Here is a 23,411-nt window from a genome sequence, read left to right as displayed (position 1 = left end):
TTTCATATCGCCAGTGAAAGAATTTTTACAGACATGCAGTACTAGAGGTTTGTTCAATCGGAGACTCGTTATCTTCGAGATTCTGAAATTTTCTGAGTTGCGCAAAAGCTTATTTGAACATTCGATTATACAAAGAAAAAAGAAAAGAAAATAGTGCAGCTCCATATCTCTCTCTACCTATTGGTCTATATGGACAAATGGAATTTATGCTTCATTGACTACTCTTCACCTATGCACCCAAAAGGGAAAACATGTTGTAGGGTGACTGGCCAACAAACGCACCATGGCTGAATTTGGCCCTTGCCCTTGTTCCCACCAAATATGCAGCACCTGAGAATGGGGTTGAGGGTGATGGATTTTTAGGTTTCATTCTTATAAATTTAGTTTTCTTCTTTGTTTTGTGCGTTTCGTTAGATTCAAGTCATATTTTTTGGATTAATTATCTTTTTCGACGAGAGGAGTTTAAAACTATGAAATAGTGACGGAAAGCAAAAAATAATTTCACTAAGACAAAAAAAAGTATCAAACAGTTGTTTTATTTGTCTAAAGTGTCATTTTATTTGAATTTTTTCAACATCGGTCCATATTTTTATACTTTCCCGGCTCGTATTGTCGAGACGAACGATTAACCAAAAAATTACAACGAAAAGCTAAACAAAATGTTATGAAAATTAAAAAATATCATACAGTAATAAGTTTCGGACTTATAAGTTAACGCAGCCTTAGTAACAAGTAAGTTTTAGGGGGAGAAAAATATGAATTCAACAACAAACCATTACCTGGAGAGAAATACTATTGAAGGAATCCAAAAATGCTACACGCACAACCGTTGTGTTGGTTGTGCAACTAATTTTGGCCGTCCAGATGTGTTTGGACGGTTCGGATGAAAAATAATCTATTAGCAATTTATGACCAATCATAAATGAAATGAATCCTGATTCCTGACCATTAATTACGACAACGAACGGTCAGAAATTGATTGTGTAAAGAGTTTTGCACAACGGTTGTGCGTGTTCACTAGCTGTCAGAGACTCAGAGGCACAACAGGCAGCTCTGAGCTCCAAATAGGTTTCTTCCTACATTAAAAAAGGTGATCCTCAGCGTTTTACTTTGAAAACTGGTGATCATCACCACCAACGTTGGTGATGATGGCCTCGCCGGAGGCGGTGGAGATCATCTTGTCCATGCCCTTGAGGCCCAGGCTGGTCCGGATGGCACCTGCCACGGCCAGGGCGGCCGCAATGTTGGCGCGGCGGAGGTCTTCCTTGCTCTTGTTGTCGACGTAGGGCTCGGTCTTGGAGGAGGCTAGGCGTGGGGCTTGAACGGATGCGGATGCCATGAGTGGAGAGAGAGAAGGGTCCGGAATGTTGGTGCCGCGGATCTCTTCTTTGCGCTTGTTGTCGACGTAGGACTCAGTCTTGGAGGAGGCTAGGCGTGGGAGAGAGGTCCGGATGGCGTCAGCCACGGCCCGGGCGGCCACAATGTTGGCACGGTGGATGTTGTCCTTGCGCTTGTTGTCAACGGAGGACTCGGTCTCGGAGCAGGCTAGGCGTGGGGCTTGACCGGAAGCGGACGCCATGACGAGAGAGAGAGAGAGGGGAGATTTGAAACCATAAGGGTTGTTATCGATGTCATTGTGCCTTCATTTGTTATTTAACATCAGGATAAAAATGTAAAATTACACCCACAAGACCCATAAGGCATTGGGGCAAGGACTTAGTGAGCTATGAAACTGAAAAACAGGACCGGCCGGTCATTTTCTCAAGAGCGTATTCTGGTTTTTAAGCCCAACTGATCCAGCCTATGCTTCTAAAGCCCCCGGAAGCTTACAAGAAGTCAGAAATCCAACTTTGCCAACCCGACATTACCAAATCCAACCTTACTGGATGTACATGAGAAATAAGACAATAGCGCAGTGTGTGCTGTGCACTAAAGTTTAGTGCACAGCATGGTTCTGTGCGTGATCCCAAAAAAAACTTATTAATGCCAAAAGTGTTCATCACACAAGATAACTTTAGGAAAACCAACATATCGTTTAACGACGACAAACATCATTTTTCAAAACTAAAAAAGATAACTCAAGTAGTTGGATGTTTGTTTTGAATTTATCTATGTTTAGATTCCAAAATTTCTCCACTTTCATCTACAGTTTTACAGTATTTTTTTTTTTTGTGTAAAAAAAAGAAGCATCATTTATTAGTGTAATCTAGCAAAAGAAACCATTTGCATGATTCACTCATTGAGGCACCAGAGCTTTCTCTTGCATCCAAAACCTCGTTCTAACTTCGAGTTTAGGACCCGAGTTCTTAGTGGTTGGTTGGATTGAAGAGAAGCTTCTCCACTAGTATATAAGGCTGTGTTTTTTGGATTTAACTTAAATCTGGAAATTATCTTTATTTGAATTTTTTTTGCATTTGTTAGTTTGTGCCAAACTTTTATGGGTTATTGATTCATCTCGACAAGACGAATCGGAAAACTAATTCTTTTTTACTTTCACCCAAACATTTTGAGAAATAATAACTTTTTAGCACAAAAATGTCATTTTTGAGCTAAAAAGTAGTCATTTCTCAAAATACTTGGATAAAAATGCCAAAATTTTATTTTTTTAATTCCTCGCGTTGAGACAGATCAATAACCTAAAAGAGTTTGGTGTAAAACTAAAAAATGCAAAAAAAAATTTAAATAAAGACAAAATTTTCATGTTTAAGTTAAATCCAAGAGAATACAGTTTAAATCGGTTGACGGTTTCTACAATGAATAGTTTCATGGTATAAAATGATTTTTTTTTCTATAAAAAAAAAGAAGAGAGATTCTTTTCAAAAAATTCTTCCAACATAGGGAAGCTAGATTCTTGAATTCAATGGAGGATGCTTCGTTTTGGTAAAGAGGTACTCCACATAATGTCCAACCCGACAAACCTTTTCCATTTGCAAGGAAATTTACCAGCAGAAGACAACTCTCTCTCTCTCTCTCTCTCTCTCTCTCTCTCTCTCTCATGTGGATGGATAAGTATGGGCATGAAGGTGTGGATGGGAGACAGATGTGTACTTTCTAAATAATTTGACTGGTGAGTGCTGACTCATCCTATCTCTAATGCGGTCCTAAATCAATAAAATTAGCAAAAAAAAAAAAACTATTATAAAGAAATTAAGCACGAAGCTACTTTTTTCTTTTTCTTTTTTTCTCTTCTCCTTCGAAAAAAAACAGATTTTAAAAAACGGACAAATAATATGAGACGGAGAAAGCATTATTTCTCGCTTCAATCAAAGACATAATTGCAAAAAATAGATAACAGATATATAAATATCGATTCTGGTATTTTAAATCCTCATCAAATGGGCTAATAAATTACGTAAGCATTTTTTGAGCAAATTGTTCACTCTAAAATTGTAATTCCATTTTGGAGCAAATATCGATTGAAACAAATTTTATCAGCTCGTACCGGATGGTAGTGGAACTATTTTATTTTATTTATCTTGTTTCTTAGAAAACAAAGACATTTTATGCTCAATTTTATAATGTGGAAAAATAATACTAATAATAAAATAATATTAATAACGATAAATACTGGAGTAAATGGTACCTCATATCTTACCAATACATCTCGCGCCAATAACAAATTGATATTTTAGTAATCTTAGTTTTTTTTTTTTTTTATCCGCAGTAATCTTAGTTCGAAAAGAATATATGTAAGCCTGCACTCTTTTCATACTTTTTTTTTTTTACATACTCTCTCATATGGGAGGGGTATCCTGTTCAGTTTTGGCTTCCAACTAGTTGGGTGCGGTTTGGACCATTTGTGAGCCTTTTCCGGACCCATAATAGTGATTAGAATTGTTCAATTTCTACAGCTCGTCGAGCACATTTACCATGCCAAAATCCCGTTGATCGGAATAGTTTCAATAATTGTTATTAGGGCTGTAAACGAACCGAGTAGCTCGCGAACTCGGCTCGGCACAGCTCATTTAGTAAACAAATCAAGCTCAAGTTTTCGGCTTGTTTACTAAACTTAAACAAGCCGAGTGGAGCTCGGCTCGTTAAGGGAGACTCGACTCGATTAAATATGCTCGTTTAATAAATGATTAAGCTTGGCTCGTTAAGGCTCGAGCTCGCCGAAACTCGGTTTGGCTCGGCTCGTTTACACCCCTAATTGTTATGGGCTCGAAAAAATGTCCATGAATGGTCCAAAAATCGACCTGGTTGGAAGCCAAAACTGGACGGGATCTTCTCCCTCTCACATGATATGGATAAGATCTTTCTAGAGTTTCCCTTGTGGGAATGATATTCCGACAAAAAAGTGTGGATAGAATAATCTTTTGGCCAAAATTCATATACTCCCTTTGAAACTCTTTCTATTTATTGGGTGGGTGTGATGTTTCATAGGAATAATTTAAACTCCTCAAAACAGCGAGCGCCGATGGAATTTAAAATTTTAAAAGTTAAAAAAGAGATTTTAGAGATATATGGGGATGAAAAGGGAACGTGGAGCCTTATCCATAGTTACGTTCTTCAGGAACACAACAGCCACGCGCTCACCTTCTATGCGTGTATTTCAATTACTGCAGCGTAGATGATTTGGCTCTGACCGAAGAACACCGGAAAAAAAAATACCAGTCGATGTGCGGATAAATTGGCTCAGACATCCTTGACCGTCGTACTAGAAAAGAATACTTATTAAAGTCTCCTGACTCCTGTCAAATACTTGCACGTAATATTTGAGGTAAGCGTGTAGAATTGTATTTTTTTGGAAAAGAAAGTGGATAAAAAGTTATAAAGTTGTAAACGAAAAGAATGTTCTCAACCAATAATAATTTATTTATTTTACTTCATCTGTTCCAAAAAGTTAGCCCTCCACGAAATTTGGAAGCAATCGTTCAAAAATGAACAATTGTTTCGGGAAAATATATGAATATCAATACGTAAAATCATTATCCTTTTAAACTTCAAGAAGTGAAATTCGATATAAAAATCAACAAGTTAAACAACAAACAATAAGGTAAAAAAAAATTTAGAAGAAAATATGAAAATCATTATCCTCTTAAATTTCAATCAACCTCTCCCACACTAATTACTCTAATAACCCTGAAAAGTTGATCTGGTCAAGACCTTTGATAAAGAAATTTGCTTCATATTAAGGTATCGGGCTCAAAATCTCTCAAACGTTATTAATTCATACAAAACTTTGCTACGGCTTTAGTTGGATTCTCCGTCCTTGGACGTGGGATGATGGCCCAAGACTAATGACGTGTACATAAGCTAATTCGAACAAGCGAGTTCCTCCACCTAACACATCTTCACGCGTTCAAGAGGATTGTTTGGGCTTTGGATTGACTTACTATTTAGGGGGGTGGACAGGTGGCGTGGTGGGTATTGGGGAACAAAGAAAAAGAAAGAAATAACTGGATAATCCCGAATCACTCCCTCTCCATATATATACTCCTTCACCCTTATCCTTCTTCCCCTGCTTTGTTTTCCTTCCTATCCTCTCACTCCTCCTTCGTGTTCCATCACCATCTCATTTTCTAACCCATTCCAATAAAATTCAGAGAGAGATTTGTGCAGCTGCTGCATTTTTGTTTGGTGGGTAGGGTTGAAAATTTCAAGATCGAGAATTTTCTAGGGTCTGTTTGGACGATCTAAGCTGAAAATGGGGTTTTCTTCGTTGAACAGAGAGAATAAAATTGAGAACAAAGAGAACAAGAATGGGAATATGGGTGGGGTGGAAGTTGTTGATTCCATCTCTTCTGAGTGTTCTTCTGGGGTTTCTAGTGTTGGGTCTTTGGAATCTGATTTAATGGAGGATGAGGTGACTTCCTCTGCCTCCTCTCCTAATTCGCCGCTGCCGCCGTCTTCATCTTCGGCTTCTATTTCCTCCGGCATGATTGCAAGTACTTCCCCATTGCATGACATGTCTTCTCTCATGCAGCAATTACCTATCAAGTAAGTTCTCTTTTCTCTTTTTTTTGCACAACTTTTGATACTTGAAAGTATTCGAACCCCTTACGCGCGCACCTCAATTATTCTCTAAAAGTCTAAGACCAATCTGTATTCAATTTGGAGCGGGGCAAAATTGCGTATGAAGTTTCGTGGACTGTCTCCAAAATTGATAGCACCCGTAAAGTTTAGAACTTTAGACTTTGACCTAACTGAGTTAAGTTGCTTAAATACCTTAAATAGCCCGGGGCAGACTTTGTGAAGTGAGTGTTTTGTGGACTATTCAGATCATGTCTAATGGAGGTGATAACTGGAATTACTCTCTTATTCTTTGAAAAAAAAAAGTTCACTTTAGATCTTACTGCTTAACGAGCTTCATAACAAAAATTGAGCTTTTTTTTTTTGTATCGGCGGAAAAAATTTAAGCTTGGTCTGTTTATAGAATAAATAAATGAAATCAAATGAATTTCTAACGAAAGCATCTAAGATGTAAGTCCACCTGTCCCCATGAATTTCCTGTTGGTCACTCACCTAATGAACTCACGAGATGAAACACCTCGATGTTATTCCTCCGAGTGGACACAAAATGGAACTCGGATAGTTCGATTCGTTTATCAACCGTGAAAATGGTTATAATTATATGAAAATCATGCCAGTTATTTTCAATTTACTTTTTCAGTATGTTGTATTAGGAAGATTTTGTAACTTTCTCTCCGGATTAGTCGTTGCATGCATAAGTTGGTCTAGACACTTGAGTTATCAAAAAAAAAAGTTGTAATTTCACAATTCTGCTTCATTTCATTATTTAATTGGTTCACAAAAAGTCAAATTTTAGATGTTTGTGGGCTCAAATGGACTAGAGAGAAAGCTCTTGCCAAATTTTGGCTGCCAAACTTCTCTTCAATAATGGACTAGAGAGAAAGCTCTTGCCAAATTTTGGCTGCCAAACTTCTCTTCAAAATGGACACAGTTTGGTATTGCTATAATGGCACGGAGGACTACAGCCCACTTTACAGGAAAATTAGGTCAGTCCCATATATTGGAAGAAATTACAAATTTCCCCAACTTTGTATATTATAGTGACATGTCAAATTTTGCTGTCTTTGATTTGTCGCACGTCCATCAAATATTTATTCCTTAGTCACAAGACACTAATACTTATTTCTTTCGTAACGGAAAGAGTATCGGACATGCGACCTCCTTTTAAGTGTGTCGGACACAGACATGCCACCTGCTCTAGCGTCGGTGCTTCTTTGTAGCATGCCATTGTGATTGTCACACAGAGCTTAGACTATCTAAACTAAAAAGGGGGCCTGTTTTTATCTCATCTAAAACGTTTTCCATTTTGGGTTGAAATCTATACTTTTCTTGTACCAATAGCTAATGTTTTCCTTTTGCAGGAGAGGGCTTTCAAAGTACTTCCAGGGGAAGTCCCAGTCATTCACTTCCCTAACAAATGTGAGGAGCTTGGAAGACCTAGCCAAGCCCGAAAACCCTTACAACAAGAAGCTCAAATCCTGCAAGAGCTATGGAGGATTATTATCAGCTCAGAACCACCACACATCTTCTTCTTCTTCTTCTTCAAGCCACCACCTTCCCAGGGCAAATTCCTCATCAAGGCTCATCACAAAGAAGGCTTCTAATTCTAGGGGTTCTTGCTCTTCACTTGGTGCAAAGAGGACTCCTAGCTTTGTTGGTAATAATAGGGCCCCTATACCCTCTGCTCCTCCACATGGATCTACTGGCACACACTGTAGCTTTTCTAATCAAAACCCTTTGCTTGTTTGATGTTGTTTTGGGTATTTTGAGCTAGTTTCTCAATCTAGAAGATGGTAGTTTATGTATGACCCCTTGTAGATACCCTCTGTGTAAAATTATTTGTTGTGAACATCTAGCAAGGTAGTTATTGAAGTTTGTGTCTGAATCCTATTGGTTCTCAAATTGTGTATGTTGCGTAAGATCGGCTCTAATGCATTGTGGTGTTGTTCTTCTTCTTGTTGTGTTTTCGTTTTTATAACCGGATATCTGGGCCAATTTGCACGCACCTCGACTTATTTCGGAACCATGAAGGTAACGACCGAACGTAACCCTCAGTGGCCCCAAGGTTTGGGATAGTTGGCTTCCGTGAGACTCGAACAATGACCCCATTGTCAAGCACTTGCCAACCAGGGCCGGCCCTGGGGGAGGCCCACTAGGCGGCCGCCTTGGGCCTCCCCGTTTTGGCCCAATTATAGGGCCCCGAAAACTTAGAATATATTATATATTTTGTATGTGAGATATTTTACAAATGGGCAAAGGTAGCATGGTGGTAAGTTTCTTGCTTTTTAACCACAAGGTCATGAGTTTGATCCCAACGCTTTTGATGTTTTGGTGAAAGTTGTACAAAAAACTGCCATAAATCTGCTGCTATTAAGACTTGAATTCAAGTCCTAAGAGTGGAGAAACATCTTCCAACAGCTAAGCCACTGAGCCATGGGGCAATTTTGTTTCTCGAATCGAACAGCTAAAACATATAGCAAAAAATGAGGGGCCCCATTTTCTAATCCCGCCTAAGGCCTCGAAATTGTCAGGGCCGGGCCTGTTGCCAACCCCTCGGGATTTGTTTCATTGTTGTCGTCATCGCCCCTCGGGATTTGTTTCATTGTTCATCTTGTAAAGGATGTTGAAAAGATCTTTCACATTCTTTCTTTTTCGTCCACCCTATGTTTTGAAACAATCCCGCCGTTTCTGTAGGAATTGATCAAAATATTCAGGCTCCGTTTGGAATTTGGGGAATGTAGAAAGGAAATTTTCTTTTCAAATAGGTTCTTGAGAAAGGTGAAGGGAAATTTTCAAACATAAATTCAACTTTTCTCCCAATTAGTACTCCCTAACTTGACTTTCCCTCTCATTTTCTTTACAATTGTTTTCCATTTCTTTCTCCGAGTTCCAAAGCTGAGCTTTAAAATTGCAAAGTTTGTCCTTTCAGGTTGAAGACATCGTTGGAGTGATTAAGTTCTTTTATGGTCTATCTTTTGTTGGAGGCAGATTCTTCTGTGCTGAAAACTCATGTGCTTTTGTGCCGATGAGTTTCGGCTGTTAGATTCAAAACATAAAAGAAAATCATACAATTCAACGGCCGAAAAATCCCTTGGCACAAAAACACAGAGATTTTTAGGATAGAGGAAATCGGACCCCACTTCGTTGTGGGTTAGAAATTTTGTACTATCCGTTTTTGTGCACAGCCCAATTGAACTCTCCTGTAAGTAAGGACAACTGAAGACAATTCAACCCCTTACAAATTCAGAACTTCTGTAGAGAGAGAGAGAGAGAGAGAGAGAGAGAGAGAAACTTCAAGGAAAATGCCTGCCTGGACGCTGGAGTCTGGACATGTGGTTCATTAATGCTGTCCATTTCCATGTGAGAGTCTGGACATGTGGTTCATTAATGCTGTCCATTTCCATGTGAGAAAGGGAAGAGAGAGCCAACACAAATAGCCACTGAATATGCTTTATCCTTTGCTCAAAGCCATGGGCATATTCCTCTGAAATAAGCAGGGGCTGATTTTCGCCCTCCACTTTTGTACGCAGACGTTCCACTTTTAACGTGACATGTTAAAAGTGGAGCGCCTGAGTACAAAAAATAGCACCAAAATCAATTTAAGCATTTATTGAAGGGGACAACTTCTCAGCAGTATAGCGGTTGGGACTGCACCTGGCCATTTTTTTACCTCATTTCAGGTTTCGGGTCTACTCTAATGATCACACTCATTGATGTATAGCTCGTGGAGAAACCAAGTAAACGATCACATTGATAGAATACTGATCAATACATTATTGGACACCCTTTATTTTGAACGAAATGACTTGAACGCTTTGAATTGCATCTCAAAAAACGCATTTTTTTGAAGATACATGTGCTCCAATCAATGTAATTACTTTGATATTGAGCCGGAAAATAGTTGAATTACACTAGGTACATGCAGTTCCCAGCCAAATTGCTGCAAGGCTGCAAATCCACCTCTTTTGATATTGTTTGATTAAGGTTTCGAGGGAGGGTTTTTTAGGACCATAAATTTTGAGATAGATAGAGGGGAAAATCTACAATATACACCCTTTAAAATTGTGTACCATATGCACCTATTTTATAGTTCATTCATAACATTTTAGCGTGTTTCTTAACTTTTGTTTTAGAATTCATAACTTTTCAGCAGTATGATTCGTAACATTTTTATTATAATTCATAACATTTTGATGTATTTCGTAACCTTTATACAATTCGTATTTTTTTAGCAATACGATTCGTAACATTTTTTCTATAATTCATAACATTTTGGGGGATGCATATGATACATACCCAAATAAAAAATGTGTATTGTAGTCTTTTCCTAAATAGAGATTCGAGAGGAATCAGTAGATAAAATTTATTGAAACCGTACTGTGAGAGAGTAAACGGTTCTGGGAATCCCAAGTCAACAAAGCCCTAGGTGATGGTGGGCTTTGGATACCCAAAGTTGATAGAGCAATTTAGTTGCCGCCCTCGTGGGACAATGTATCAACTTCATGGATAACCTAAAGTTTTTATGTTTTGTCTGCTTATTTTCTGTCACAGTCCACAAGTCGGTGTGAGAGACTATGGGTTCCAGATTCACAATCAGTCAAAAAATGCTGAGTAGCAGATAACTGTCGGAGTCATCCGAGCTGCTAATCTAATTATTCTAACAAAATTAATTTTTAACGACCACAAAAAAGGAAGACGTCGAGCATTTTTTTTCTGCAAAAGAGGCTATGATGGTAAGGATATTTTTAAGATGGTACTTCCAAAATTAAACTTCAATCCTTTCAGGCAAATGCACGTCTAAAAATCAAAATCCAAACACTACATTATTTGCTACGTTGGATTAACGCTTTGACTTATCAATACATTAACATGGTATATATGTAATTGTTTTAGGGAAGGTCTACAATACAGACCCCTTAAAAGGATGTATCATATGCACTTATTTTATAGTTTATTTATAACATTTTAGTGTATTTCGTAAATTTTGTTCTAGAATTCATAACATTTCAGCAGTACGATTCGTAACATTTTCATTATGATTCATAATATTTTGGTGCATCTCGTAACCTTTATACTATTCATAACTTTTAAACAATACGATTTGTAACATTTTCTCTATAATTCATAACATTTTTGGAGGTGAATATGATACACACCCAAATAAGAGGTGTGTATTGTAGTTTTTCCCTTGATTTTAGCATTCCCTTTTTGTGGAAGTGCATTTTATTTTATTTTTTTTGTCTTTATCTGTATGAAATTACGAAATTGCCCTCCATACATTGCTTTCTTCACATATGAAAAGCCTAATTGTAATTGAGTGATCTCATAATCATTTAATAAAAACAACTCGACTATTGTGAAAACCTCAAAGAGTTAATAAAAAGTTCATCTCATGCTCCAATCAACATCAAATACTGGTCTGCCGCATAGTAATAGTTAGTAATTAGCTAGAATCCATTTTTCTCACTATAAAAATCTTTCGTAAAGGTTAATTTTGTTTTCCTTTTGATTAGCATACCGTCAATTCCATATTACTATATTAGTTGCCAAACATCCAAAAACAATAGACATTGACAAAAACCTCATTGTTTTTTGGATTATCATCAGCCGACAAGTTTCCAGTCACGATGGAAGCACAAATTGGACACGTATCGAATTGATTATCACGAGCGGGTATCACGTAGCGGTACCCGTCGGCAATCCCAGCTATTCAAATGTGTTTTGACGGCACAAATTTATTCCCCCGCTCTTTCCTCGCCCGATCACTTTCTCTTCTTTTTTTCCTCCCTAGAACCCAGACCATTCAAAACACGTTTGAACGGCCAGAATCATCGACGAGTACCACGTGTGTGGTACCAGCCTGACACCAAAAAAATTTCTCCATTATCACTACATAAAAATATATGTGTATGTGGCTATATGGCATTGGCTTACCGAATTTATTATGATTTGATATTCAATTATTATATCACAAACAGTTACACACATTTTACACATACACTTACGTCTTTTGGTGGGGCTCATACACACTGGAGATATTGTGTATGTGAATTCCAAATTTCCAATATAAATGTGAGTAAATTTGTGTAAGTATTTATAGTTGTAGAATAATTGTTTGATATTATAGTCTTCGATCCGAGCTTGTCGTGTTTGGTTGTAGGTCCCATAAAATCAATGGAGTACATGTTCTTTTACAAGCAGGTCTGAGCTTGTCGTGTTTGTACCCAATTGATGTAAGAATTTTCAGTGCCGGTGGGGTACTATGTATTGTCCGCTTATTGTGGTTTTAGAAGGCTTGGATTTGGAGAGAAAAAAAAAAGGAGAGAGAGATTGGTGGGTGAGAGGAGAGAGAGGATTTCAATCTAGACCGTCCAAAAATGCATTGGACGATCTGGATGTGCCGAGCGGACATCACGTGGGATTTACTACCCGGTACCGAAAAATTTCTCCAATTGATGGCCCGAGAATTCTTAGCTCCTAATCTGACGACGAATCAAACACGGCCTAAGGATTTTGGACGTTCTGCATGAAAAATTGGAAAACTTTAATTTCCAGTATTATTATTATTATTTTTTTTGTTTTTTGCAAAAAATCTACAATAACAAACTCATTACACAAACAAATACAAACACACTCCCATTTTTTTGTGGGTCGCACACACTGAATGTGTAGTGTGTACGGATTTCTATGTGAATACGGATGTGCTCGTATAAGTGTTTGTGATTGTAGAATGATTTTTTTTTTTTATCTGTCATTGAATTTTCTTTGGCAAACTATGAAATTGATTTTGACATGATTTATGATTTCTCCCTCATAATTCAACCACATAAGCAAACATGGATAATCAAAGACGGATCTAGGCTTCGGCTTACGGAGGCCAAGGCCCCCGCGTAGTTTCGATCCCCTCAAATTTCAATATTAATATTAGTTGTATTTTGCTTGAACACATAGATATTGTGCTTTGTATTAAGTGTTATTTAGACATTTAAATGCTTTAGAATATGTCCGCTTTGGGTCTCAAAACCCAACCACTCTATCTGCGCATAGTTTCTCACAAGTTTTCTTTTCAATTATTAGTCTCATTTCTCGTTTTACCTCTCTCACTCGTAACCCAGAAAACTTCCCTCAAAATCCAAACCAAACAAACTATTAGATTCCCGAATCTTGAAATTTCAAAATCTTGTTGTCTATAGTTCGGCCCCTGCGTTTAGGAAATTCTGGTTCCGTCTTTGCATCGATTCATTGAAATGAAACGAAGTTCATTGCAACCACGTAAATGTCTATGGTGAATTTATGGTCTCCAGAATTAGTAAATGTGCTCGTGAGCTGATCCGGACACCTAATGCAGTATACTCGTGTTCCTTGACTCTCCAAATCCAATCAAACAATTTGATAAACTTGCTCCGTTTCGCTGCAGTTTCAAGATTACCAAAATAATATTACGAACTTATCGAAATAAATGCACGCCAACATTTTTAAAATTATCTTTTTATCGAAATATACATTTACGCAAATAGAAATATTTCTTTGGATGTCTTCCAAATTTTTTGACAAATTTAGACAACAAGTTTTGGATATCGGCGATAGAAAAAATTACCGAAATGTATTTTCGAAATCTAATTATGAAAACTCCACTCAGATAAAAAAGGATTCCGAATCATATGTCCAGAAATTAGTAAATATTTATTTCCAGTAGCTGGTATTACTGAATTTCCTCTTACGGGCAAATCTCCAAGTTATTTTTTGAAATGACATTTATGAATTTTCTCTTATAAGGACCAACAAACAGGTTTTTTTTTGTTAATTCAAATGAGTTTGGTCGAGTAGGCATGAGGTAGCAACCTAAGGTTAATGAGCATCCGCAATGGGAATAATCAAAATCGATAACCAAAATGTGCCACGTCAGCATTTGATTATCCATTTAGTTCATAATCAAACTTAACAAACTTGACCTCCACACTGGTTATTTTTGTATCCCTATAAAAACCCTCCCCATAATACGCAATGCACCTATGTCCAATTGCAAACGAGTTTCAATCACGCACCCGACCACACCAAATTATTCGTCTCGATGAGACGATTCTAATGTGAGGTGTTTTTTAATTTTTTAGTTTTGAATTTGGTTATTGGGTTTGGTTATTGAGTTTTGGTTATTGGTAAAAGTTGTTAAGTTTGGTTATGGAATGAGTGGAATTTGATTATTTGCTAAAAGACTTATAACTTTGCTTATTACAATGTGAGGTGTTTTTTTAGCATTGTTGTTAAGTTTGCTTATCCATACCAATTTGCTTATTACAATGTGGATTAAGAGGTCGGAAAAATTAAATTTTAGAAAGGCTAAACGTTCCAAACCTTGGCCCCCTATAATTAATTGAGATGTATATAAACTGATCTGAATATCTTGTTATAAAAAAAAATACTATGACAGAGGTCGCAAGATTGAATTTTAAAGAAGGTAAACCTTCCAAACGTTGGACCCTTTGGAGATTTGCCTATTGTCGTATTCCACCTTCGTTAACTTTATAACTTCGGCAAGTGGAGTAAAATGTAGTTGGTGTCTTCTTTATACTTCCATCTGGGTTCGAATCCGTAAGCATTCATTCCCCTCCCTAAATCCCCTAGGATAGAATAGATTAGGTTTAACGAATGACAAAAAAAAAATAAAACCTTTATAACTCCGAAATTAATCAAAAATGTGCGTAAGTTTGACTGTAATTTTTTAATATAAGAAAACTATTAATTGTGACAGAGATAAGACAATTAACCCTGAGGAGTGCTGACCTGTCTTTGCACATTGCGAGGAAGTTTTGGATGCAAATAAAGTATAGTCCACGTGTTATCCAAGAACGTACATGAGCCATTTAAATGTGCTTTAAACGGTCAGAATTTAGAGGCCGGAAAAGAGGAGACAGAGAGAGAGTGATCGGGTGAGTAGGAGAGAGAGTGCTCGATTCTGCACTGTCCAATTTACGTTTTGAACGGCTTGAAGAGACATTGGGTACCGTGACGTGGTATCCAATTTGCCAAAAAATAAAAAAACTTCTCGCACAATGCTGCGTTGTATTTCTCTCATTATATATTAATGAAACGTGATGTTATAAAGAAATATCATACAGTTGGGTTAGGAGTGGCGGGTGCGCGTATACATCTCTGGACTTCTCATCTTTTAGAGAGAGAAACGGAGAAACAAAAGAAAACCAGAGAGAGAGAGAGAGAGAGAGAGAGAGAGAGAGGAGCATCGATCGATCGATCTATGCAACCGACAGTTGTTCTCCTCGTCATTGGATCCACCCGTAACAATTTCGCAACAACAATCGTATTATGAGCTGGTTTGATAAGCTGCGCTGCTCCTCCAATCTCAGCCGCTTCGTTGCCGGCCTCTTGATCTTCATTCTCTATCACTCGTTCCAACTGATTTCCAATTTCTTGATTCCTATACGTCCGTAAATTAAAAAATAAATAAATCGTCGGTCTGTGATTTCGTTTCGAATTCGAATTCTAATTCAAAAATTCTCGCTGATTCGTTGAAGCTGCATTCGGTTTGTTCTCTAATGGAGTTCAAGGATTCAACCGCGGATAAGTTTCTTGACGGTTAGATTCAATTTCGATGCATTTATTAAGGTTGAATTTGGGATTTTCATGTTTAATTATTGCTTTATGAGTGGTATGATTGGAGTATTAGTTTAGGTAATGTCTGTTGTATTACACTAATATAAAATAATAATAATAGGTCAAATTTTGAGAATTCAATTTTATTAGGGAACAATGATGGCACCTATTCAACTACTCTAACTTTACCCCTTTAACTTTTTCGGAAAATTACTTTATTATATAAATACAATAGCAAAAGGGAATTTGATTAATCAAAAGCCAATTAGACGAATATTTTGGAACATGGGCAAACAAGTTTATCTAATTTGGAGAATTCTCATGCCGTGTTTGGATAAGTTTTTGAGAAAATTTTGAAAATTTTTGTAGGTTATGAGTGGTGGGAGAAATAAGAGTAATGATTGGAAGTAGGGGTAATGATTGGAAATAGATAAAGAGAGAAATGAGAATAATGATTGGAGATAGGTGTGAGTAATGATTGAAAGTAGGAGTAATAAGTATTTTTTGAGTTTGGGAAATTTTTTTCAAATCATTATCCAAACAAGGCACAATCTTTCTAGGGAACAATGATTGCACCTAATTTTTTTTTGGTGTGTGTGTCAATATTGTATACATGGTTAGCGGGAGTTAGTTAGTTAGTCCACAATAGTCGAGAAGTTGTCCGAACCCCAAACACCTCTAACGAGGCTTGAACCCTGGTCTCCCTTGGGAGAATCAGGAGATAACCGCTGGCTTATTCAACTTTCTAACCTTTACGAATTTACCCTTTTACTTTTTTGAAAAGTTACTTTATGGTAAAAGATTGTGAGGGCAAAAAAGGGAATTTGATTCGTTAAAAAATCAAATGTATCAGATATTTTGAAGCATGAAAAAGTGTTAAGTGGACAAACAAATTTATCCCCTTAAAAAATTAGTTCACACTGTGATGAAGTTGCATTATGGTAACTGTTGATTAGCTTTGACGGTGGGATAAATTAGATAGCAAACGAATTGGTTCGGGTCCCATTTTGAAAAGCAGTTTTACATGACAATTTTGAGAGTGATGGTTTTGGAAACAACAACAAACACAGTTTTGATATAGTATTACTTTTCGGGGGAGATAGAAAAAAAAGAGAGAAAGAAATCTCCCCAAAACTAGATTGGAAATTTATTGCCTAAGTGCCTAACCAATGTTCTAAAAAACGGCCTCCTAGGTTGACTAGTCCTCACCTCGGCGCTAGGCAGTGGTCCAATGCCTAGATTAGGCGGCTGACTAGTCAGCACCTTGGCACTAGGTGCCTCTCTTCCTTTTGACTAGCACCTTGCGATTTTTAGAACATTGTGCCTAACAGCTTTGTTGTGTTTCCTCAAAATGAGAACAGAAAAAAGAAAACAAAGGAGATACATGTTGGTGTAACCAGTACGCAAAACATGCTTATGTCGAGAAATTTGTTGCTAAACTGTACAGAAAAAAAAAGTGGTTAAAACTTCTGCCATTCCTACAAACTTATAGTAAAAGTTTACTTATAGTAAAAGTTTAGTTAGTTCATGTATCATGGTATTGGAAGCTTAATTGTTGGTTTCAACTTTCAACCAAGGGCTTGATGCATTTGCGCTGAGAAATGGCGTGTGGTAATGGGAGCTTTTAGTTATGCTAACAAGTCATGACTCATGAGTCTAACATCTTTCATGTATTTTGAGCTTGCTATTTTGAAACAATTAAGTGGTTCGACCATTTAAGGACTAGCAATTCGTAATGATCATGTTAAAGATATTTGGTGATATCTGGATGGACCTTAAAACAACTTTCTAGGCTCTTAGGATCCTAAGTTGCAGTTAATTGAATTCAGTTACAAAGATCAGATTTATCTTGGATGGGGCTAAGGCAATGAGTTGGGTTTAGCTAAGTGCATATTACTCTGAAACCAATCGAATAATTCTCATTGGTTGCAATAGTTCAAGTGGTCATGACTTGCAATCTTTTACTTTTTCGCTAGTGACGTTCTCAGTTGACATGTCCCGGTGTCTCTCTAGCAGGAGTAGTGGGTTTTTTTTATTGGTTATTGTGTCCAATTTGTTCCCATATGGACTTCCATTTACCTTGCTGATATATTTCTGTTTGTTAACTAGGCACATTTGCCTCACACATGGAGAGGCAACATGGTTCACCTCCTTCAGTCATTGTGATTGGAGCTGGTATTTCTGGTATTTCTGCTGCACATATCCTCCACAATGCTTCTATTAAGGTGGTTATTTTTTCAACCTTGAAGTCTATTCTAATTCCTAATAATGAGCTTACTACTTACTACATGTGTATCAAAGTACTAGCCCCCATTTGCCATGTGTATGCCCCAAGTTGCTATATCCATGGCCAATATTCAAAAGTCTATCTGTCTATGAATTCCCTGCTAAACCTCTGTTAAAAATGTTGCTTGGAAGTTTCTAATTTCTAATCTTCTAAGAAGTCAACACTGAATGTGGAATAGAACAATGTAAAATAATTCCCACCCTATAAAACTACTAGTGCTTGCCTGTGCCTACGGCACTACCCACCCTTTGATGGCATTTTTGTAATATATTTGTAAGAGTGTGGATGTTTTCTTAAGAGAATTAGAGAGCACACATTAGCCCTTGGATCAAATGAATCTCAGCCCTTCTTTCAACTTGTGTTTGTGTGGTCCCCACACTCTTGTGTTTTATTAGGTAGATGCTCGTTTTCTTTGTGGAATTATTTCTTTTGGTACAGAGGGGGCAAAAAAATTGATCTGCTAATGTCATGGACTTACTGCTATGATTCTCTTCAGGTACTGCTGTTGGAGTCGCGGGATAGAATTGGTGGCCGTATCCACACTGACTACTCATTTGGTTGTCCAGTAGATATGGGAGCCTCATGGCAAGCTTATACTTAATATTTCTCTTTTCTTATACAGATGAGCAAGACTTCTATGCATGGATTGTTTTGATGTCATTGGATGTCCTGTTTTGTTTGGTTTTTTTTTTTTTCGTCCAAAGCATGATTTGTTGATTTAGAATTTGAAGTAAAAAGTTTGTTAGACCAACTGCACTTTCAAAGATCTAAGTTGTAAACCAAGTTTTGTGGTTTGAAGTAAAAAATTTGTTTCAACAACTTCATTTCAGTGATTTTTTTCATAAGATTTTCATAAATAATAAATTATAAAAGCAGTTCCAAGTTCTTTATGGTTCCTGTAATTTTATGGGCACTCTTGTTGAACTAATTAACCTTTCAAGCTTGGAGTTTGTTGGATTTTCTACTACTAATGCTTTGAAGATTCTTTTTTTCTCGTTTTTGTGAAAAATTTCTGCATAGTTTCCCATGTTTGCAAATTCTGTTGCCGAATTAGTCTTTCTATACGAGTTGACATGAATTTTTTTTTGATTGGCAAGTTGACATGATTTTGCCAGTTAACATTAGCATTACGGCTAACTGCACGTCTTACACTTTTGTATCTGTGCATGGAGGGATGCCTTTATGATTGTCATGATGCAAGTAACAATTGCCTTTTCATGCCTTCACGGTTTTGCTTATTACCTTTCCATCGTGCCTTATTCAGGTTACATGGTGTTTGCAACGAAAATCCTTTGGCTCCTCTGATACGTTCGTTGGGGCTTACATTATATCGTACTAGTGGTGACAACTCTGTTTTGTATGATCATGACTTGCAAAGGTAATTTGCAGACTGTTATCTGTTCCCTTCTAAAGTGTATTTCACATTAATTAGATCAAGCATCAGGTGAGACGCCTTATTTCTATAAGCTAAAAGGTCGTAGTTATAGTTCAACCATGCAGTTAAAAATTTCTTCGTAGTTCCCTCCCTTTGCATTGTTTTGCAGTTCAGGCCCCTGACCTTCATCAATTGATTGCTTGTTCGAAATGCTAGCCTTATATTTTCTATTTGGTCATTGCTGTTCTGTATTTTCTGTGCTGGTGCTAAAAAGCTTCAAAGCTAGGTTAATTAATTCTGCATAACTTTCTTAATGTGGATATTACCTGAAAAAAGGATTGGCCTGAACGTCGTATCTGCTGGAATCGAAGCTATCATCTGTCTGTGAAGTAGCTGAGCGATACAACACCGTGTGTCAGCTCTACGGATCTCTACTGTTTCCCACGTTCCCTAATGTTATTGCACTTCCTTGTGTCTTTAGATAGAACTACAATATTAAGGATCTATTTGGTTGTTTCAGCTATGCACTTTTTGATATGGATGGGGGTCAAGTTCCTCAACAGATGGTAATTGAAGTCGGGGATGTGTTCGTGAGAATTCTGAAAGAGGTAAGCTTTTGACTGTTGAAAATTTGTACTACTCTACTCTGGTCAATTGCACTTGACAAGTTACTTATTGGTCTGTTGACATCTTTAGACGGAGAAAGTGAGGGATGAACACCCGGATGACATGTCCGTTCTTCAAGCAATGTCGATTGTGTTGGACAGGCATCCGGAATTAAGGTATAAGAAATATTAAAGCATAGGATGAGCACGGTTGATACTTGTGGTGCTATTGGATTTATTGGTCGTCAATACAATTTGTTCCTTTTGTAGACAAGAAGGACTCGCCCACAAAGTTTTACAATGGTACATATGTAGAATGGAAGCATGGTTTGCTGTAGATGCGGATATGATCTCGTTGAAAACCTGGGATCAGGCAAGTTAGACTGTTGGATCAATATAGTTTATAGGCTGATTGTCTTCTGCTTTTGTTTAAAAGGAACTCAGTTAATGGTAGTTCAAGTTATATGGATAGCTTACGCAGTCCCTTGTGCGTCATGCTATGACAATACATTTGATTTGCTATTTAATGTGCTGCTAATCTTAAGCCCTTATTGCTCCTGAATTTTATTAAAGATGTATTTTCCCACCGAATTCACCACATTCTAGTAGATATAAAATGTCTTATTATGCATATTCAAACTTTCAATCATCCATCTGGGCTTTCTTTTCTACAGTAGATAGATAGTTTTAGTGCAATAGTATGTGTAGTACTTGAAGGGAAGGATTTAGAAAGCAGTTTTTTCGAAGCATGCATATAAGTAGATGCTTTTGCATGAATTAGATGGAAGTTAAATCTCTGTATTATTACAATAAGTCACTGGTACACTGCATAGATTGCGTACTCAGTAGAGGATTACTACTGGATTTGCAGGAACACGTTCTTTCTGGTGGTCATGGACTAATGGTGCAAGGTTATCACCCTGTAATTAAGGCCCTCGCGAAGGACATTGACATTCGCTTAAATCACCGGTAGGTTTGCATAATTTATGAATGGTAGATGGTTTTCTGGTTTCATTTTTACAAGTGCTTTAACATACCCGATTTTGCAAACGATCAAACTATGTGTGTCCTCATGATAGGAAAAATTATCAGATAGGTAACAAGACTTCAAGATAATACAGTACAAATAATTTCGATTGGCAGTCACGGTTGACGTCTTCAGTGGTCAGTTACTGCAAAAATGAAAACAATAGGCAGGGTTATCTTACGCACATGCAAAGTTATACGTATTTGTGTGCAACTTTCTTCAAAATGCCTTACCCTCTCTCTCCTAACCCACTCAGATGGGTTAAACAATTCCTACCTGTAGCTGCTCTAATTTGGAAAAGGTTATTCATAAATATGCCAAAGACCTTAATGAGAGCTGCATTGTGTTTTTTAAAACATAGCTGGAGTATTTTCTAGATTATGCAAGACAAATGCACCAATTTTACAGAAGTAAAAGCAAATGAACAAACCTAATTACTACAACTTTATGGGGGTGCCAAAATTTAAAACTTCACAGATTTTGTTAGGTTAGTGAAAAAATATTCTACGCGTGTAAAATTTGAATAAAGATAATTATTCCGGAATTATGTGGATGAAAAAATAATTTTCATGTATTTTGTCAGGTTACATAAGAACTAAAATTATATTGTATTAATATGTTTTCAGAATCACGAAAATATCCTATGGCCGTAGTAAAGCTATGGTCACGGTCGAGGATGGAAGGCACTTCATTGCAGATGCTGTCATTTCAACTTTACCCCTTGGGATCCTTAAAGCTAAATTAATTGATTTCGAGCCTAAACTGCCTGCGTGGAAGCTTTCTGCAATTTCAGATCTTGGTATGGGCAATGAGAACAAGGTCGCCTTGCGCTTCAATGACGTATTTTGGCCAACTGTGGAATATTTAGGTATTGCCGCACCCACTTCTTATGCCTGTGGCTATTTTCTCAATCTCCACAAGGCAACAGGCCATCCTGTTCTAGTCTATATGGCTGCTGGAAGATTTGCTTATGACCTTGAGAAGCTATCTGATGAGGCTGCTGTTAATTTCGTGATGCTGCAGCTCAGGAAAATGTTCCCCCAAGCTACTGAGCCAGTAAGTTCTTTGATTTTTCTATTCTGGTACTTGCAGTCCCTCTACTCAACGATGTTTATGCGAATTTTGGCTGCTTTGGATATGTAAATTGCATGAATTCATGGACATTATCCTTAGTTCTTCTGCCCAAGATTGGTTGTGTTGATGCAAAGTTACTTATAAAAAAAAAAAAGTTGTGTTGATGCAAAGTTGCATGAAGTGCGAATGGTAGTGGGTGGGGCTGGGTGAGGGAGGGCACATACATACGAGATGCAAAGATTGGGAGCTGTGATTCCTCCAGATGTATAAACTATAAAGTACCCATGTCACACACTTGGATAACGTTTTGAGATCTGTGTCGGACATGTTTATGTAGACATCACCTAGAAGCAGGCATATTTTGCAATTTGAATATATCACTAACTAGCACTCCATGTGTAAATGCTCTAAGGAACTTTCGTTAAGATTCAGATACAGAATCCTATCTCTTGGAGAGGGAGGTACAGAAGCTCTCCCTTTAATAAGTCCGGGAGCAGATTTGCCACCTGCAACTAAATGTGAAGTAGTTCCTAACTACTACTTGCTTGGCTCCCACATGCAGGTTCAACATCTTGTATCGCGTTGGGGAACGGATCCCAACTCGCTTGGGTGTTATTCGTACGATGCGGTTGGGAAGCCTGAAGATTTGTACGATAAGCTTCGTTTGCCATTGGGTAATCTTTTCTTCGCTGGTGAAGCAGTTAGCATGGAGAACCAGGGTTCTGTCCATGGGGCCTACTCGTCTGGAATTATGGCGGCCGAAAATTGCCGAAGGTATCTCTTGGAGAGACTCGGCAACTTCAAGATGATCCGGCTCTTTTCTGGGAGGGATGAGGATCTTGAAGCCACAGTTCCCCTCCAAATCTCAAGGATGTGAAATGTCTTCTCATTCTCGTTTAAGCAAAAGATTAGTGTTTGTTCCAAATCAATGGATGTCTTGTGGAGTATTTTTTTTAGCTTAAAAAGAGTTTGATCAAATTTGTTTGGAAAACCATTCTTTTTGGATTTTGCTGTTTAACAGATCCATTTGAAGACCCCATTAACAGGTACGTTGGCCTGTTGAAGACAATAAAGAACCCTTTTCAGACTAATTTGGACGGCGGTGTTCGGCAGGAGAGAAAAACGATTTCAATTTTCTCCTGGCCCTTTCTTTTCTTTGTCATTAGCGTTGTTCCTGTTCGATGCATTGCAGGCCAAAATAATCATATTGGTGTTTTTTCGGTCTCGTTTATCGAATGGGCACAACACTAAAATATCTAATAGTAAAACTTAACTCCACAATTTCCTAAACTATCTCGTTCTTCCTTCACTTTTGCAAAAAAAAAAAAACAGTTTTTGGGACATTAAAAAAGTAAAAAGGATTATGAATTCCCGTACATTAACCGACACAACCTTGTTATGTTAAGGTTCTTATTTTTTAAGTACTTATTTTTTTGTTTTATGATACAGGTCACTTTCTCA

General features: G+C 37.4%; 1 protein-coding gene across 5 annotated transcripts; it reads left to right on the top strand.

The window, feature by feature from the left end:
* Nucleotides 1–5,446: 5,446 nt before the first annotated feature.
* Nucleotides 5,447–23,041, top strand: LOC131302706 (probable polyamine oxidase 4). Of its 5 annotated transcripts, none has more exons than XM_058329486.1 (10): nt 5,447–5,940; nt 17,692–17,807; nt 18,366–18,454; nt 19,134–19,247; nt 19,765–19,852; nt 19,941–20,026; nt 20,120–20,222; nt 20,721–20,818; nt 21,503–21,932; nt 22,513–23,041. In XM_058329486.1, the coding sequence occupies exons 1-10, from the start codon at nt 5,904–5,906 to the stop codon at nt 22,825–22,827; spliced, it is 1,476 nt and encodes a 491-aa protein (XP_058185469.1). In that variant the 5' UTR covers nt 5,447–5,903; the 3' UTR covers nt 22,828–23,041. The 5 variants fall into 5 exon arrangements, with proteins under 5 accessions (XP_058185469.1, XP_058185472.1, XP_058185468.1 ...); XM_058329485.1 differs by lacking the exon at nt 5,447–5,940 and adding an exon at nt 15,081–15,564; XM_058329489.1 differs by lacking the exon at nt 18,366–18,454 and having other exon boundaries at nt 5,812–5,940.
* The last annotated feature ends 370 nt before the right edge of the window (nt 23,042–23,411 follow it).

Source organism: Rhododendron vialii, chromosome 10a (genome assembly GCF_030253575.1).
Source record: "Rhododendron vialii isolate Sample 1 chromosome 10a, ASM3025357v1".
Taxonomy (NCBI): Eukaryota; Viridiplantae; Streptophyta; class Magnoliopsida; order Ericales; family Ericaceae; genus Rhododendron; species Rhododendron vialii.
The sequence above is the reverse complement of the archived record's forward strand: the minus strand, read 5'-3'. Positions and strand labels throughout refer to the sequence as shown.

What these genes read in the sequence shown, in the direction of transcription:
- LOC131302706 (XM_058329485.1), top strand. Translation starts at nt 15,525, where the DNA reads ATGGAGTTCAAGGATTCAACCGCGGATAAGTTTCTTGACG. An exon ending in TCCACAATGCTTCTATTAAG is followed by an intron (nt 17,808 to 18,365) that starts GTGGTTATTTTT and finishes GATTCTCTTCAG; the next exon opens with GTACTGCTGTTGGAGTCGCG. An exon ending in TCCCCCAAGCTACTGAGCCA is followed by an intron (nt 21,933 to 22,512) that starts GTAAGTTCTTTG and finishes TCCCACATGCAG; the next exon opens with GTTCAACATCTTGTATCGCG.